This window comes from Ambystoma mexicanum, chromosome 5q (genome assembly GCF_040938575.1).
Source record: "Ambystoma mexicanum isolate Mex_15411 chromosome 5q, UKY_AmexF1_1, whole genome shotgun sequence".
NCBI classification, from domain to species: domain Eukaryota; kingdom Metazoa; phylum Chordata; class Amphibia; order Caudata; family Ambystomatidae; genus Ambystoma; species Ambystoma mexicanum.
Window position 1 is genome coordinate 234,275,053 of NC_090933.1, and position 15,191 is coordinate 234,290,243.

The window sequence follows — 15,191 nt, forward strand, 5'->3', positions numbered from 1 at the left end:
ATGACTGTGTGTTTTGGCTGAGACAGAGAACAGGCTACGCTCGTCTTCAAGTGACTACTCTCCATTTTGGATCTTGCTGCATGTGTAGAGGCTTCGATACTCCACTTTGGACGAACCTTGTCCGTTTTGGTTTTGGGCTTAACCTTCATATGGGCAATCACTTGGACACCAGATGGGTTCTCCACACCATGACGGGGGTGTCCTTCCAGTGGAATTTGGTAGTCCAAGATGGACAGAATTTAAAAGGGGTATGCGACGTGGGTGGCTAGGAGTACCAGAGAGTTAATAGATATTGACAAGGGGGCATACAGAGGCATTCTACAGACTGTGTGTATGTGTTATTTTCACACGCCCCTCTCCCTACTCAGCCTTTTGACTCATAGTCACTGCGCATAGCCATCTAGTCGCTCAGGTCCGTCTGTTTCGTTCAAGGGCCACGTTGAATCGTATTCAGTCTCGAACTCGAAAAAATGTTACAAATGGTTAACATTTTTTATTGCCATCTTAGAACTCTACGTTTGAGCATCCAACCAGATGGAAGAAAAAAAAACAGTCAGAGGGCGTTGACGTGCTGGTATCATGGGTACCTGTACACACAGAATAAGGATAGTACGACAGGAACTCCCTTGTCACGGCCAACAGGGTGTTGGGACCTAACAGCACCATATGTTCCCTTAAATGTACTGTCATCCCGAACACTAAATCTAGTGTTTAGGATTATAATGTATTTAAGGAATGTACAACACACTCAGCAAATAAAACTGCATTTTAACTAAAAACTCCACTCACATCTCGCATGCATCCGAAACACAGAAACCTATGTGTGAACTGAGGGTGTAGCTAACATAAATGGAGTGTCCAATCAGTGAGAACGCTGTGCATTCCCTAAATATATTGTCATCTTAACGACTACGTTTAGTGTTCTGACTGACAGTATATTTAAGGGTACATAGAGCGCTGCTAAATCCTTGCACCTTGTTGGCCGCGGGCAAGCTAAAATGTGAACTTCCCTGAAGGCGCTTCGCTGAAACGGCCAGCACCCAAACTCCCACAGCCAAATGCTCTGCTTTCGGATTCACAAGCCTTAGAAATATATATATAGGTGCCACAATGTGACCACTAGTCAAAGGCCTACCACATGGTTGGTTGTGCTCCATCCTATCAGCCTTCTAGAGGCACACACCGGGATGATTGTGCCACCACGTATCTTGCAAAGGGACTTGCCTGACATACCAAGTTTCATCTGGACTGCACCATCAATGACTGGCACTATCCCATCCCCCTTCTGCCTTCCTAGAAGCATGTTAACAGGGTGGCTGTGTGATTTCTAGCCATTGTTTTCTTTCTCTTCTTTTTAGTACCACAGACCACTGCCCCACTTAACCCAGTCTTCAAACCTTGAAGGCTGCAATTTGTGGGGTTGGTTCGAAAGACATTGAAAGCATGCCTGCCCTAGCAAACCGCACATCAGGTACACAGACAGGCAAAGGTAAGGAACAATCGGAATGCCAGGAGGGGCTTTTTAAGCTGTAATGTTTTTCAAAGGCTTCTTTGAATCCCTGCCTGAGGAAGTGCCGAAGACCACAAAAGCTTGAAAATAAATGACTTTGTTAGACTAGTTAAGGTATCGACTTTTTCTCTTTTGAATCAACTCTCTCTTTACCAACCACATCCTAAATTGCTCACTCACAGGTCTGCATTCTGGCAACATTGTTAGGCTGTTTGTGCACACTTCCAATACTTCTAAGCATTTTCTTTTCATGTGTATTGGGATCTGATCTTGTCTGGACAAGCTATTCACCCCTGATGAGCTCCAATAGAGGTCAACTATGTCTTAGGAGTTGCTTTTGCCTCATACAGTTTGGCTTGGAAGCTGTCTTACCAATCCAGAAGCTGTAATACTGGGCCTGGAATGGTAAAAGGCTGTCATTTTCTAGCTCAACATGGATATTATGTTACTTATACATTGCTTATGTGTCAGCCTATGCTTCTAAGCATTTTGTGCGGGTAAATATGCACAAATGCCTCGTCAACAGAAAGGTCTGTCCTAGTTATGAGTTATTGAGAAATCTAACTGGCAGCATTTTATTTTTTCTATTTATTTATTGAAAATGAAAAGCGCTTTGCCACGAAACACTGTACAGAAGGCGTACTGATGGCTGAACTCCCAACTGGGTGCTTTCAAACCTCTTATAAACCCCCATACTACATTAGTTAATACATTAAACCTGCTGGTGGTGGGAAGCAGAAGTAAACGGGGAGCGCATCATGACTCCATAGCCAAGATGAAAATCATAACCATTAAATGAACACATTCTGACGCTCCGCGCACTACGCGTTATCAACGGCACACGCAAGCACATTCTGTCACAATGAATAGACGAGGCAGTCCTAAATATGTGGAGCTTTATTTGCAACGATTACCTCTTGGGCAATAATCTGGGTCTGCACAGTAAGTCAGCAGTCCTGTGCACCGTTGTTATGGTGACAGGGTTCAGCCGTGGCGCTTTTCTTGCAACCGGTCATGCGCGTTTAGTGGGTCAGGAAGCTAATACATCTGGGTGCCAGTTTATTAAAAGTTACTGATCCCGTGCTAAGAAGTGCATTGGGTGGGCCAGGACAAGCCACTTAAAATGTTAACCCGCATAGCCAGCAGACCCCAACAGCCATTAAGAAGGCACCACCAGTGGGGCGTGATAAGCCCTCCCAAATGTGCACATTAGCCACAATCTAAAGATGTGGAAAAAGAGCCAGACCAGAAGCAGTTAAATAAGCCTTGCATTTCGCTTTTCTATTTTTGGAACGGATTCCAGATGGAAATTCCCAATAAATAATTTCCCCAAAAATAATAATACACGAGATTTATATGGCTTTTTTATTGCTAGATTTGAAGAAAAATCTTTCGGGTGAGTTATTCTTTTTAGGTACCTCCTGGAGCCTATTTATAGCATTTGGTGTTCAGTAAAATAAAGAGGGTCCAATTTAAAAAAAAAAAACATTCTCCCCATTGGAAGACACGGGATATTATGGAACGTATCCAGTGGCCTGGGGCACAAGAGATTGCCATTTTATTTCATATTGAACGTGTCCCCCCCTTAACCCTCAATGAATTTAGTGACGACCCCACATACTTGTGGTCCCTCATAAAAGTTCTTCACAATCCTCTCTCAAATATAAATTGATCTAAACACAGATAGCCAGAAGCCTGGGCATGTCTAACAGTACTTGAGCTTCAGAGCTTGCAATGAAGCCATTCAGTTGCCGATACGCCACTCTGATACGCCCACCAACGACGAAGTGGAAAACTGCAAAGATCACGTGTAACAATTGGCCAATCTTAGGTTGGGACGTGTAGGCCTGATGTAACATTTTGCCACCAGAACGTCCACAAACTCCAGTCACCCTAGATGTCAGCATGCAAATGAAAACGTGTTTGGCCAACCTGCAGATTACACTCTAGACATAGCAAAATCTCGGAAAATAAAAGGAAGAGCCAGGTTGTGCTTCTTTTTTTTTTTTTAATCATATCCTGTCTCGGGAGGATAGCTCATGGGCATCGTTCTCGCCTTGGAAGCAAGACGACAGGTTCGATACCCGGGTCGGCGTTTAGAAACCTCTGGGTATTAAGCGCATTATAAATAACCTATTATAAAGATCGCAAGACCAGAGCACTAGCTAACATTTTAAAATGAAAACACATGACAAATAATTGAATAAATGAAACAAGTAGTTCTGGGACATCGAAGGGTAAAAGGATGTGAGAAAAAAGACAAAATGAAAAACAGGATGATTTAAAAGGAATCCTAGACACAAAGATAGAGAGTGATGGGACACAATAGTGCAACAGGCAGGGTCAAGGGTTATATGTATTTGAAGCTTAGAGAAGGCAAAAGAGTTCTTTGTCGGGGTAACAGGAGGGTGGATTTGTGAGTGAGTCCTTGTTAACAACACCTCATCTGGGTGTGTACCAATCTTTCAATGTGGAATGTGAGAATCTAGCAACTTCTCTTGCACTTCTTTCGCCTTGCTCAGAGAGCAGGTCCCAAATTGCCCCACTCCCCCATCTGTGCCTTCAGGTCGGCCTTCCTATATTCTGGTCAACATAGCAGGAGATGCTGCAGATCCTCCACATCAACACGGCAGCGATCGAACCTTGGCGTCTTCGATTGCTCCAATTAGTAGTGCCGCTCCTTTGGTTCTAGCGTGTTAGATAGAGCTTTTGCAAAGATTTCCTGCTCATCAATTTGCAGATAAATCCAATATGGCTGGATTCCTGGGGTTTTGTATATGATCAATGACGAAGAGGATCTTCTTTCAATGTAGCTCATTCCTTACATTATTGGTCAACCTCTGCTTTGATCCCTTCATGGGTATTCTTTCTTGGAGAAGGTCCTTTGGAAGGAAGAGTGATGAAGGATTGCTTTCCACAGTGAGTGAGCCCAAAAGCAGTTCTGCGTTGGTGGCAGCTTTTTCCTCCTGTCTACGCCAGATCGACTACCATTTTTTTTATGTGACTTGGCTAATAGTCAACATATGCCACAAGTACCAATTGGTGAAAGAGTATAGGAGAAACCCTCTTCTAATCGGTACCCCCAGTAGCCTTGTAAACCTCTTATTGCTGCATACATTTGTTTCCCCTGCATTCTGCAAAACAGGCAACTCCTCCGGCTGCTGTTTGTGCTTTTCCTCCCATCTAGTCGAGGTGACCGCTCCAATGAGGATTTTTTTTTATATACTTATTGCTACGTCTCTGAATAGTCCTACTTTTTCAAGACCATACAATATTTGCCAATCGCTCATGCAACAACACATAAAACATTACCTGGTGGTGCAAGAAATGGAGAAAGGAACATACCACAATGCAAGACAACGAGGACCAACAGTTTGGAGGTAGGAGTTTGGGTGGGATCTTGTTGTCATCTTTAAGTAAGCTGCGGAGAGTACTGAAATGGGACACCATTTACTCTGGGAACCTCCCTCAGAGTGTATGGGAGTGTGATGTGGGCGGACTCTCAGCCCAGGTCGAGCAGCACCCGAACCTATGGATCGGAATCAAGTGCAGCTATGGTTCACCTGCAGGAGGGACCTCATCAGGCAATTTGCATAAAAGCAATGACCACAGAATGTTATACTTGAAATATGTCTTTGATAGCGATTCTAAAATGAAACCTTTCTGAGCATCAAATGCACACTGGGCTCTCCCATTTGTTACAATATTCACTCTAGCAGTAAAATGCCTGCTAACTACAAGCCATACACACTCATCTGGGCAATACCTGTTTTCAAATCTGAGGCGTGGGGGGTTTCAGAGCATACTGCGAGTCTCCTGAACTGCTCTGCTTATATGTAACTGAGGCTACCCTGGCTTGCGATCGGATCTTTGAGATTGCCAGGTAGCCTGGGGCTTCAGCCCCTAGCCTCCACGGAATGGCACTGGCTCCGGCAAGACACATTTTGCTGGAGCACATATCTGTATTGTTCGGGTCTAATTCATCCCCTGACAACACTCATTAAGATTGTGGAGGCAAGTTCCTTCTAGTGCTGCGGTGTATTTGGCATTAGTAGCAGCTCCAGGTGACACCAGTTCAGGACTCAATACTTCATTCAGTACACTCTCTCTCTGATCTCTCCCATGTCACTGCTGCTCATAGGTCATCGCTGTGGAGACACCATCAGTGTTCTACGAAACCACATTCTAGGGCAAACTGTCCTCAGCCAGACCAGTAGAAATCATGTATAATAGATGTGTCATGGGTAGAGGAGGAATCATGAGTTGAGGACTGTACATTGGTGGGTCTAGAAAAGGAGTGATTGTGCTATCAGAGAGTGATCGCTAGCAAACATGAGTATACGCATCATCTCACTGGCTTCCAGGGTACGCCTGTTGGATACATTTGACTCTAGTCTGTGCAAATAATCCACTATTTAAATGTACATGCTTGCAAGTTAACAGCTTTGCACGAGGACAGTGTGAAATGCCAGCAGGCATGGTTTCACTTGTGATGGGATGTGGCTCCTAATTGGGCATCAGCAGTGAAACTGCAACTAGAAGGTTGTTTCCCTTTCTACTGTAATCCGACTTAGTTCTGACACCCTGGCACTGAGGTGGGACTGTATGCGCCTACCCTCGCAGCCACTCTTTTGGAAACCCACAGAGATGTGGAGGTACACAGACACACACGCTGGCTTTTTCAGCATTGACACATACAATAATAAGGAGAAGGGGGGGACTGAGGGCCCATCAGGGACATGCACGTGAAGGAAGGGACTAGTAGCGATTGCCCATAACCAAATTTGAATAATGAACTATATGCCTGCTGAAGGAGCACAGGCGAAAAGTACATCTATTTTAGAGGATTCTCTTCATAGAGTGTGTTACTACCAGTTACATGAAACACTAAATAACTGGGGAAACACCACCTCCCCTTCAATACTGCACAAGACTACACACCTATCCAAAAGAAAGTAACCATGGATTTCTAGCTAAGATTTTTGACAAAACATCTTTCTATATACATGTCCATTTGCATACTCTCCCCGCCCCCGGCCCCGCATGTGGGGGGTTTTGCCTTCGGCTCTCCAGCACCATGGAGTGGCACCATGAGTGGACTACATCTAGTTAAGCTCACAGATGAGTCATGTTGTGCCCACCGGAATTTAAATAAAGGTTTATGGTCTTTGCATCGAATATTTTCCATCGAGGGCCATTTCCATCGAAAAATGTGCATCGAAAGAATTTGCAGAAAATGCATTTTTTTATTCATTTTGTTTTAATGGGGAGACACCCCAAGCTCCCGTTATTTACCCTTTAAAACCCCACCAAAAAAGCTTAACCATTTATCCTTTAAAAACATGCATTCAATGCATATTTCTTCGATGCAAATCCCTCGATGGAAAGTAATTTGATGGAAAGTCCATCGATGTATTCACCAGATACTTAAATAACCACAAACGTCCTTTATGATGATAATTTCAACATCAATTTTACAAGCCGCTGCTTGTAATTCAAGGGGTACATGAGTTTAAGACACATGTTATTCTGCTGATGACAAATTTACTTTAAAATATCATAATATTGTGATTTTTATTCTTGGTAATCTCAGTAATTTTTTCGATCATTTGACGGTGACATCTTTCCCTCTTCGAGGAGATTTAGAGAAGCTATTTCATGCTTTTGCCAGGAACCTGAATGTGGGAGGTGCCAGTTTTGGTGGATTCTCAGTGCCAGCTGGCTTTGTTTTGCCCACCTTGGATTTTTCACATCCCAGTCCATATCGCATTGTGCCATTGGAGTGAAGGACGAATAATAATGCAACTAAGCAAAAGGTAAACTTACCTCCTGTCTGTATATAAAGTATAATCCTATTACCTATAGACTGTAGGGTGAGATAGGTAATAGGATATATTGGTTTGTTTCCAACAGGAAATCTCAAGCAAGGATTCTGGCAAAACCAGGGTGATGAATTAACTTCAATTATATGGTGATACAAACGTTTCCCTAATGTTCGTTAGGTGAATAGTCAAATCTCTGGGGCAATCAACAAAAACAGATGAACAGGGTCATTAAACCCATTCATACACTTCTGATTTCACACAATGGAATGGATTGTATTCCTTTTTGTCTAAGATTTAATATACAACATAAATTGTATTTGCATTAGGACATATTTACAGGACATTCATCAATTTACAAACAGTACCTTTACATGGTACATTGGTGTTCACCCAAGATAATTAACTTGGATCATAGTGCAAGACCTATACATAACCTTCAATCCGTGAAGGATAACATAAGGACGCATGTATAGATTCAATGAGGTGCAGTTAGTTATACAGCTTTACAGCTGTTATCCTTCACGGATTGAAGGTTATGTATAGGTCTTGCACTATGATCCAAGTTAATTATCTTGGGTGAACACCAATATACCATGTAAAGGTACTGTTTGTAAATTGATGAATGTCCTGTAAATATGTCCTAATGCAAATACAATTTATTTTGTGTATTAAATCTTTGACAAAAAGGAAAACATTACATTGTGTGGAATCAGTAGAAGTGTATGCAAGGGTTTAGTTACCCTGTTCATCTGTTTTTGTTAATTGACAACCCACCTGCGTAGAGCAGAGCCGTAACCGGGAGCCTCTTTTTTGAGAGAATCTCTGAGGCATACAATGAACATGATTAAAGTCAAATGATAAACAACCGCTATTTAAAACAATGTAATCTTTTTGATTACAGGTATTGAACACCTGGGAATAACGACATAAGGAGGTTTCACAAGATTCTCTGAGATAGTGCCCCCCCCCACACAGCAATGTAAAAAGGTCCTGAAGATGGCATTTCAAATTAGAATACGCAGAAACGTGGATGCACGTCAACCAAAGACTAACATTTCTGTAGTCAAATGATGGATTTGGAGATACAGTTATAGTTCATCCAACACTAGGAGACTTGAAACCGTATCTAGTAATTTTTTCGAAAACATAGTTTCGAATGACAAAAGTTTTGAAAAAAATGCACCGAAAAAATGCATTTTTTGTAGGTAAAGTTTTTTTTAACTAAAATGGATGTTAAGGGGTAAAAAAACGGGGGTTAAGGGGGACCCCCCATTAAAAATGTTTTTTTTTAAATGCATTTTTTCAACGCATTTTAATTCGAAACTTTGCCATTCTAAACTATGGCATTCGAAAATATCACTATAAACCCTTGAAACCTATAAGGAATTGGTCATATGCAGACGTGTTGGATTAAAACGTCTTCCGCTAACTCATGGGCATAGAGGTTTGATTCTGGGCAATGCAACACTAGGAGACTTGTAATTCAGTACTAATTGGTTATAACCGAACGTATTGTGGTCCAAATGTAGGGGTATTTGTATTAGTATGTTTTGATGGGCTGTCTGATGTGCAACTATATCTGTCCACGTCAATTGATTTGCACACGCACTTTATTATAAGTTTGATGCACTTTATAATGTATGCTGCTACAGAAATATATGGTTCTTTGTGATTTTGTCCATGCATGTTTTGATGGATTTTTAATAAAAACCAGGACTGTAAATAGTCGGGAACGCTCATTTTCTATTTGCAATCCTGCAGTATGGCACACTATTTTTGGAGGTGGTTCTTTACAAGTGAGAATGGCAAAGCCAATGGTGACAGCAAAAAATAATCCAAGATCTTCAAAAGGATCAATTTGGGGAGGCACTGTTTTTTCATGAAACATGAAAGGAAATTAGAGACTTCTTTTATGATTTAATCTAATAAGAATACATGGGCTGCCTTACCTGCGTGATCCACGTTGGGACTATTGGCACCCCAGCTTTGGTACAGTGTGGCGAGGTCCTTTGGGCTGTAGGTCTGAAAGATATTTAAAAGGTCCAAAGGCTTCTCGTGCCCCTCAGGCAGCGACTCCTGCTTAACATTGGAGTGGAAAGCTGGTGGTGCGCCTGCCGAGCCAGGACGGGCCTGCATTAGTGGACTTGTCCTGACCACTGTTGAGCAGTTGGCCAATGCCCTCAGCTCGTTCATTGCATGGGTCTGAGTTTCTCGCAAAGGCGCTGAAGGAGCTTCGTGTTTAACATACGCATCTGGTTTGCAGACCGAGTGATAGGGAGGCGGAAGGGTAGGTTTGCCCTTAACAGTATCCGGGGCAGAGTGCTTAGTAAACATTGATGTGCTCCCAGATCCATGGAGGGCTGCATACTTCTCAGCTTGCTTGCTCATCGACGGCTGTGTACTGGGCCTGGATATAACCGTTTGGGTAGGTGTGAGACTTCGGATAAAGCTTCCTGATTGTGCCAATTTAGGATTGGTTTCAAATTTAGGCTTCGGCTGCTGGATTGATGGGCTGTATTGCTCTGCGGTGTGGTTTAATTTGGGCTGTTTGTATCCATCAACATTTGACGTTCTAATCCCACCCTGACCAGGTACACTATTATCCCTAATTTGTGTACCACCTGACAGCTTTGAGGTGCTCCCAGTAGGTCCTGAAATGGCTTTGGATGTGGCCAACCCACCTGGCACCTGGGTACGTGTAAATCTGGCTACTGGCAAAGGCTGACACTCTTTGCCGCCGAGAACTGGTGGGGGCCCAGTTCGCCCATTTCTTGCCAGGTACAGCGAGTTACTTTTCATGCTCTTGAAACCGTTCTGTTGAATCCACTGTGGGGCCATTGCGCTGCAGCTCACTTTGTGCCAAATTCTTTTGTGCATCCACAAGACTTCTGGGTAGAAGGTCTTGTGGTCACAGAATGGACAGGGGTGAACAATCAAAGCAGCCCGAATAGCTGAGGTAGAATCGTTATTGCATGAAGCGGCCCGGCTTGACCTTTCGCTCAGGTCAAGTGGTGCCGCCTCTGGCCGCGCATCAATATTCATTTCAAGTTTGGTGTGCTGATTGAGGTCAGGCTTCTTCTCATCCAAAGGATTAGTCTGAGGTTCCAGTGCATTACGCAAGTCCACTACGTTGGAAGACGCTGGGTCTAGTACAGGGGCAGCACCAGTGCTTGACTGCTGCATGCTGGAGCCAGGAAGCTCTTGGTTGGGATGAAAAACTGGAATCTTGATTTCACAAGAGACTTCTGGCTTTATCACAGGTCTGTTGTCAAGGTCTGTCTCAGGAGTAGTGGCTGAAGCAGTATGCACATCTGGTTTACATACATCTGCTTCCTGGTCGCTGGCTTCTTCCATGTCTTGTGAATGATGACGATCAGCAGGTGATGTTATCACGGGTGGTTCTCTGGAGAATTTACAGTGATATGGCTCGTCTCCTACGCAAAAGCAAAGACAATTGTTTAGTTCATAAAAAAAAATAACTTTTCAATTAACAAACAAGCCTGCTATTAGAATGCAAATAAACAACGCTTTGGATAAAACAATAATAATATTTGTTTTATATAGCGCATTAATCAATGGTGCTTTACATAGGACATATTTACATACATTACTATTATTACACAATTGTACATAAGTATGTGTTTTAAGTGCAGTAAAATACGGGTGGCAGTCCTTACAGAGAAGAAACTAGGAGACACCCTTGCGCCTATAACACCATCCGGCGGAGACCAGCCTTTTCTTCTATTGAGATATATTTTATCAACCAACTGAAATGGCGTCTAAACAATCAAGCCTTCTGGAAACAGCACTTAGAGTACATTTAGGGGTTAGGAACACGGATCCAAAAAAACTTCAACACAAACTAATTGCAGGTTTAATACAGTAACCATCTACATTACCACATTCAAAACAAAAATAGAACTCCTATTTGGAAACGTCAATGTTGGTGTTGTATACGACATTACAACCGAGACACCAACAAACAGGAAATGTGAAGGATTAAGAAAACAAACATGAATTCGTGGATTATAGACAGTATCAGCCAAAGACTGTATAGCAAACTACTTTCATCACAGCACAATGACATTAGATATCACTTAACTTTTACTTTAATCAAGTTCAATATGTTCAGCTCAAGCACTGGTCTAGTCTGATGCACAGAGCTCATTAGGACCAAAAGGTACCCTCTGCAACTACTAGCGAGGCAAACGTTTTGGGTATTCTGAAACAGGAAGTGGAACCCTGTATTTGCACTTTATTTTGATGCATGTCTTAGAAATGTTAGCAGCCGGGGCAGAAGGCACAGCCAATCAGGTTCCCTGGATCACAGGATGAAACCTCTGATCTCAGCCCGCGTCCCACAGATCCAACAGGCTGCCTCACCTGCCCTGCAGTGCCTTCATCCCCCATTTCTTTTTTAAAAAATCTCTTAGCCAACCCCTCTCCTCGGACCCACTTAGCTGTTTGTTGCTGCAGCAGCGCCCGCCGCAGCAGCTTCTATTCATCTCACTTGTCTTGCCCCCATGGTAATTTAACACCCCGGCTTACCGCTACTGTTAAAACCCCGTTCCAATGGCTGGAACGGGGAAAGAGGGTAACATCGTTATAGGCCCTCGCTTTGCTCGGGCCTATAACTCGGGCTGCCGTGCTGTTACCCCCATTCTAGTCCTCAGAAAGGGCTACTCACGCATTAGTATGTCCATTCATTATTATTCCTGGGATCAGACCCTATACATCTGAATATAAACATAAATTATAAAAAAACAGAAGAATGCGTGTCACACTGTGCAGTCCATTGATGCGCAAGAACCCAAGTTGCAGTTACAGAAGAATACTGCTTTATGCCGATTCCTCGAAAAAACATCAATTACAGATACGTTGCGCGATACAGTATCCGCCATCATATCCATCCCTGCTTTGCCCACCACAGTTTCTCTGGGATTCAAGTTTCTTCTTCACAGACCGAACGATTTTCATTTAGTGCATAAATAAGGAAATTGAGGGTCAAAACTCATTATATAGGTTGTGTCGAGCTGCGAATAGAGGTCAAGTTAGTGGCTGCAGGCAAACTAAGACTGTTGGTCACTGAGCGCACTTCACCTGCCCTTGACTCTGGCTGATAAGTCAGACTTCTGAACCTATAACTCCGGGTACTGTGACTGCAATTTCCTAGGAAGCTGTTGTTTTCTAGCACTTGCCTGCGAGAGACCAGGTCAGTGGAGCGTTTTGCCAACATGCAAATGGGTCAACATGCATATCTCCTGCTTATCACTGAGCAATCCCTCTGCTTTCCACAGTGCCCAGTGAGGAGGATCCCCAGGACTGGTGTTACAGGCACCGCCATTGCTCTGCGACACCGTATGGCGTCCCTGTTCTTCCACAAATGCTGGCTTTTGTCCCATGCTATGCTGTTTTCTTTGCCATGGATCTAGAAAGAGGACTACCACTCTCATAGTCACTCAATTGATATGTTTCTTTGCCGCCATCTTTCCGTGGGCTTTTTTCTTTATCCGTGCTCCAGGTTACTTGTTTGCATGCAGGACACAATGTCCGCATGTGGGCATGCATAACATGTAGCCGCTCGGCTGAGTGCCAATATCCACGTGGCCCCATTTTGGTATTATCCACATATCATATCGTACATTTATTGCTTCAATCGGGCCCATTAACTTGGATTATGGCCATTTAAGAGCAACATCCCGTAAAAGAACCCTAAAGGTCATCATTGGAGTAAAACAGATACGTTCCTGTTACCAACAATTTGAAAAAGAAAGCCCAGGACTGAAAAAGTTGCATTCAGGTGACATGGAGTAAACAGGTCCCCATATGTCAGATACAAACTATTGAACTAAATGAAGAGTGGTCACTTTGGGGTGGTGAGGGGGGGGGTAATCTCTGCTCCGATAACTACCAGTCATCAAAGCAGGGAAACGTGGTTAACAATCCAGAGAGTGAAGGTCTCTGGCACAAACCCAATGCATATTTTACACTCCCTGAATAGCTGCCAACGACAGGTGGGCCGAGCGAAAGAATCCATGGGTGGGCCGTGCCACAGCCAAACCCGGGGCTCCGGCTTGACTCCAAGAGCCAAATGCGAGCCGAGGAGGCAAAAGGATGGCTGCGCAAATCTTGAACGGACTAATGTGTAAGTCCCAGATGTGGCACACATGTAAATAAGCACAGGGAGCAGAGTCATCTCCCAATTTTGTGGGAAACTTCGAGGACAACTTAAAAGGGTGTTCCGCAAAATGTCTAGTAGCAGTGCCCACACACGTTGCCATGAAGTACACCGATGTACTGATGTCACACATTCCCATGTACCGCCATATGTGCCGGAGGAACCTTAATATGCCCAGGTTTTGCGTATCTGCATGGGAAGTAGCGTAACATAACTGCTGAGCATTACATTCGCAAACCCCACAACAAGCGACTTATAATGCCCCCAAGCCACTGGCCACGTTTCTTACTTAACATCAATAAAGAGAAGCAGGCGACGTATGCCCAGCTTCTCAGCATCAATTCCCAGCCTCATACAGTTCATGTAGATGGACTACAAGTACCATAATCCAATCTGAACTCAGCCTAGAAGCTAGGAATGGCTAGTTATGGCACAACTTACTTGCTCTAAACTGCCCTGTGAATTATTTTTTCATTTAAGGTATAAGGACACAAGCCCAAAGGCGTGGCTGTGATCGTGACCCACTTTCTTTTTGTTTGGCACTGCTTTGCAACTTCTTACTATGCATGGTAGTGGGCAGAGACGTCACATTTATCCTCTCGGAAAACACTAAAAACTATGCTATTTCACTAACCCCTCCCGTCCCACACTATTCATCGGCCCTAGCCTCTCCCCCTTGGACTCTCACCACCCTACTTGTGTAACTTCTGCACCTTAGAGTCCTCCCTCCCCCGCTTTTTTGTTATACTACTGTCATTAACCTTGTATTACCTCACTGTTAGCAGGTTCTCTGTAACAATGAACCACAGTCAGGCAATTCTCCTTTATGTCTCCCGGTCTTTCTTCCTACTGCTCTGCTCATGTAACTAAGTAAGCCTACCTGTAACTGCGCCACGATGCCCCCGGGCTGCTTGTGCGTTATATAAATGTAAAAAAATATATAAATTAAATAAATAAATGATGGGAAAAATGAAATTGAACAAGATGTTCTACATTCAACAATGAAATACCATTGTCTAGTCGACATTCCAGAGCTTTAAATAAAGAGGATCGTTTACTTAGCGGGAAGCAGACTGAAAGGGCAAGAGGCTCTTTGGAATACTTACGTGGAGGCCCTTATTGCCCATCTGAAACACTCAACAGAAGCTACAACTGGTGAGGGAAAAGGGCCTCTCCCACACTTCATGCAACACTGATTGCGGTGTCTGCTGCGGCCCCATATAACACAAGCATCGGCAATACCAACAATTTTGTCTTTTGTGTAGGCATAGAAAAGGCGTGCCACGGTGGCATTAAATGGCCATCAATGGAAGCAGCTGCAAAATGTTATGAGTAACTGGGTATATAATAACAGTGCCTGGCAAATGAATACCTAGTATGTATGTACACACACCAAAACTGTTGGCTTTGTCAAAGCTTGCTTTAAAAAAGACTTCAGCTTATAAATCGAGTGGCTGAAGGCAGCCCTGGGTAACATTTGTATTACACCAGTAGAGCGTTTACAGTTCCAATTAAGTAATTAACTCTCAAAAGACTGCTTTGAAAAAAACACTGGCCGGCACTTTGAGCACACAGTTTGATGGTAAGGCTTCATAAAGATAGCTCCACGAGATCCCAGGAGGACGTGTGCTGGGCGAAGAGGAGCAGGAAGTGGGTGGAAATGGCCATCGGGATTGGC

General features: G+C 43.6%; 1 protein-coding gene across 6 annotated transcripts in view; it reads right to left on the reverse strand.

Annotated features, from left to right (window-relative positions):
- The window catches only part of ZNF516 (zinc finger protein 516), a 440,923-nt gene that overhangs the window by 39,954 nt on the left and 385,778 nt on the right, over positions 1–15,191 (reverse strand). For all 6 annotated transcript variants that reach the window (XM_069620741.1, XM_069620746.1, XM_069620745.1 and 3 more), the window contains one exon: positions 9,285–10,769. In XM_069620741.1, coding sequence (XP_069476842.1) covers positions 9,285–10,769 — 1,485 coding nt within the window. The remainder of the gene's footprint in view (positions 1–9,284; positions 10,770–15,191) is intronic.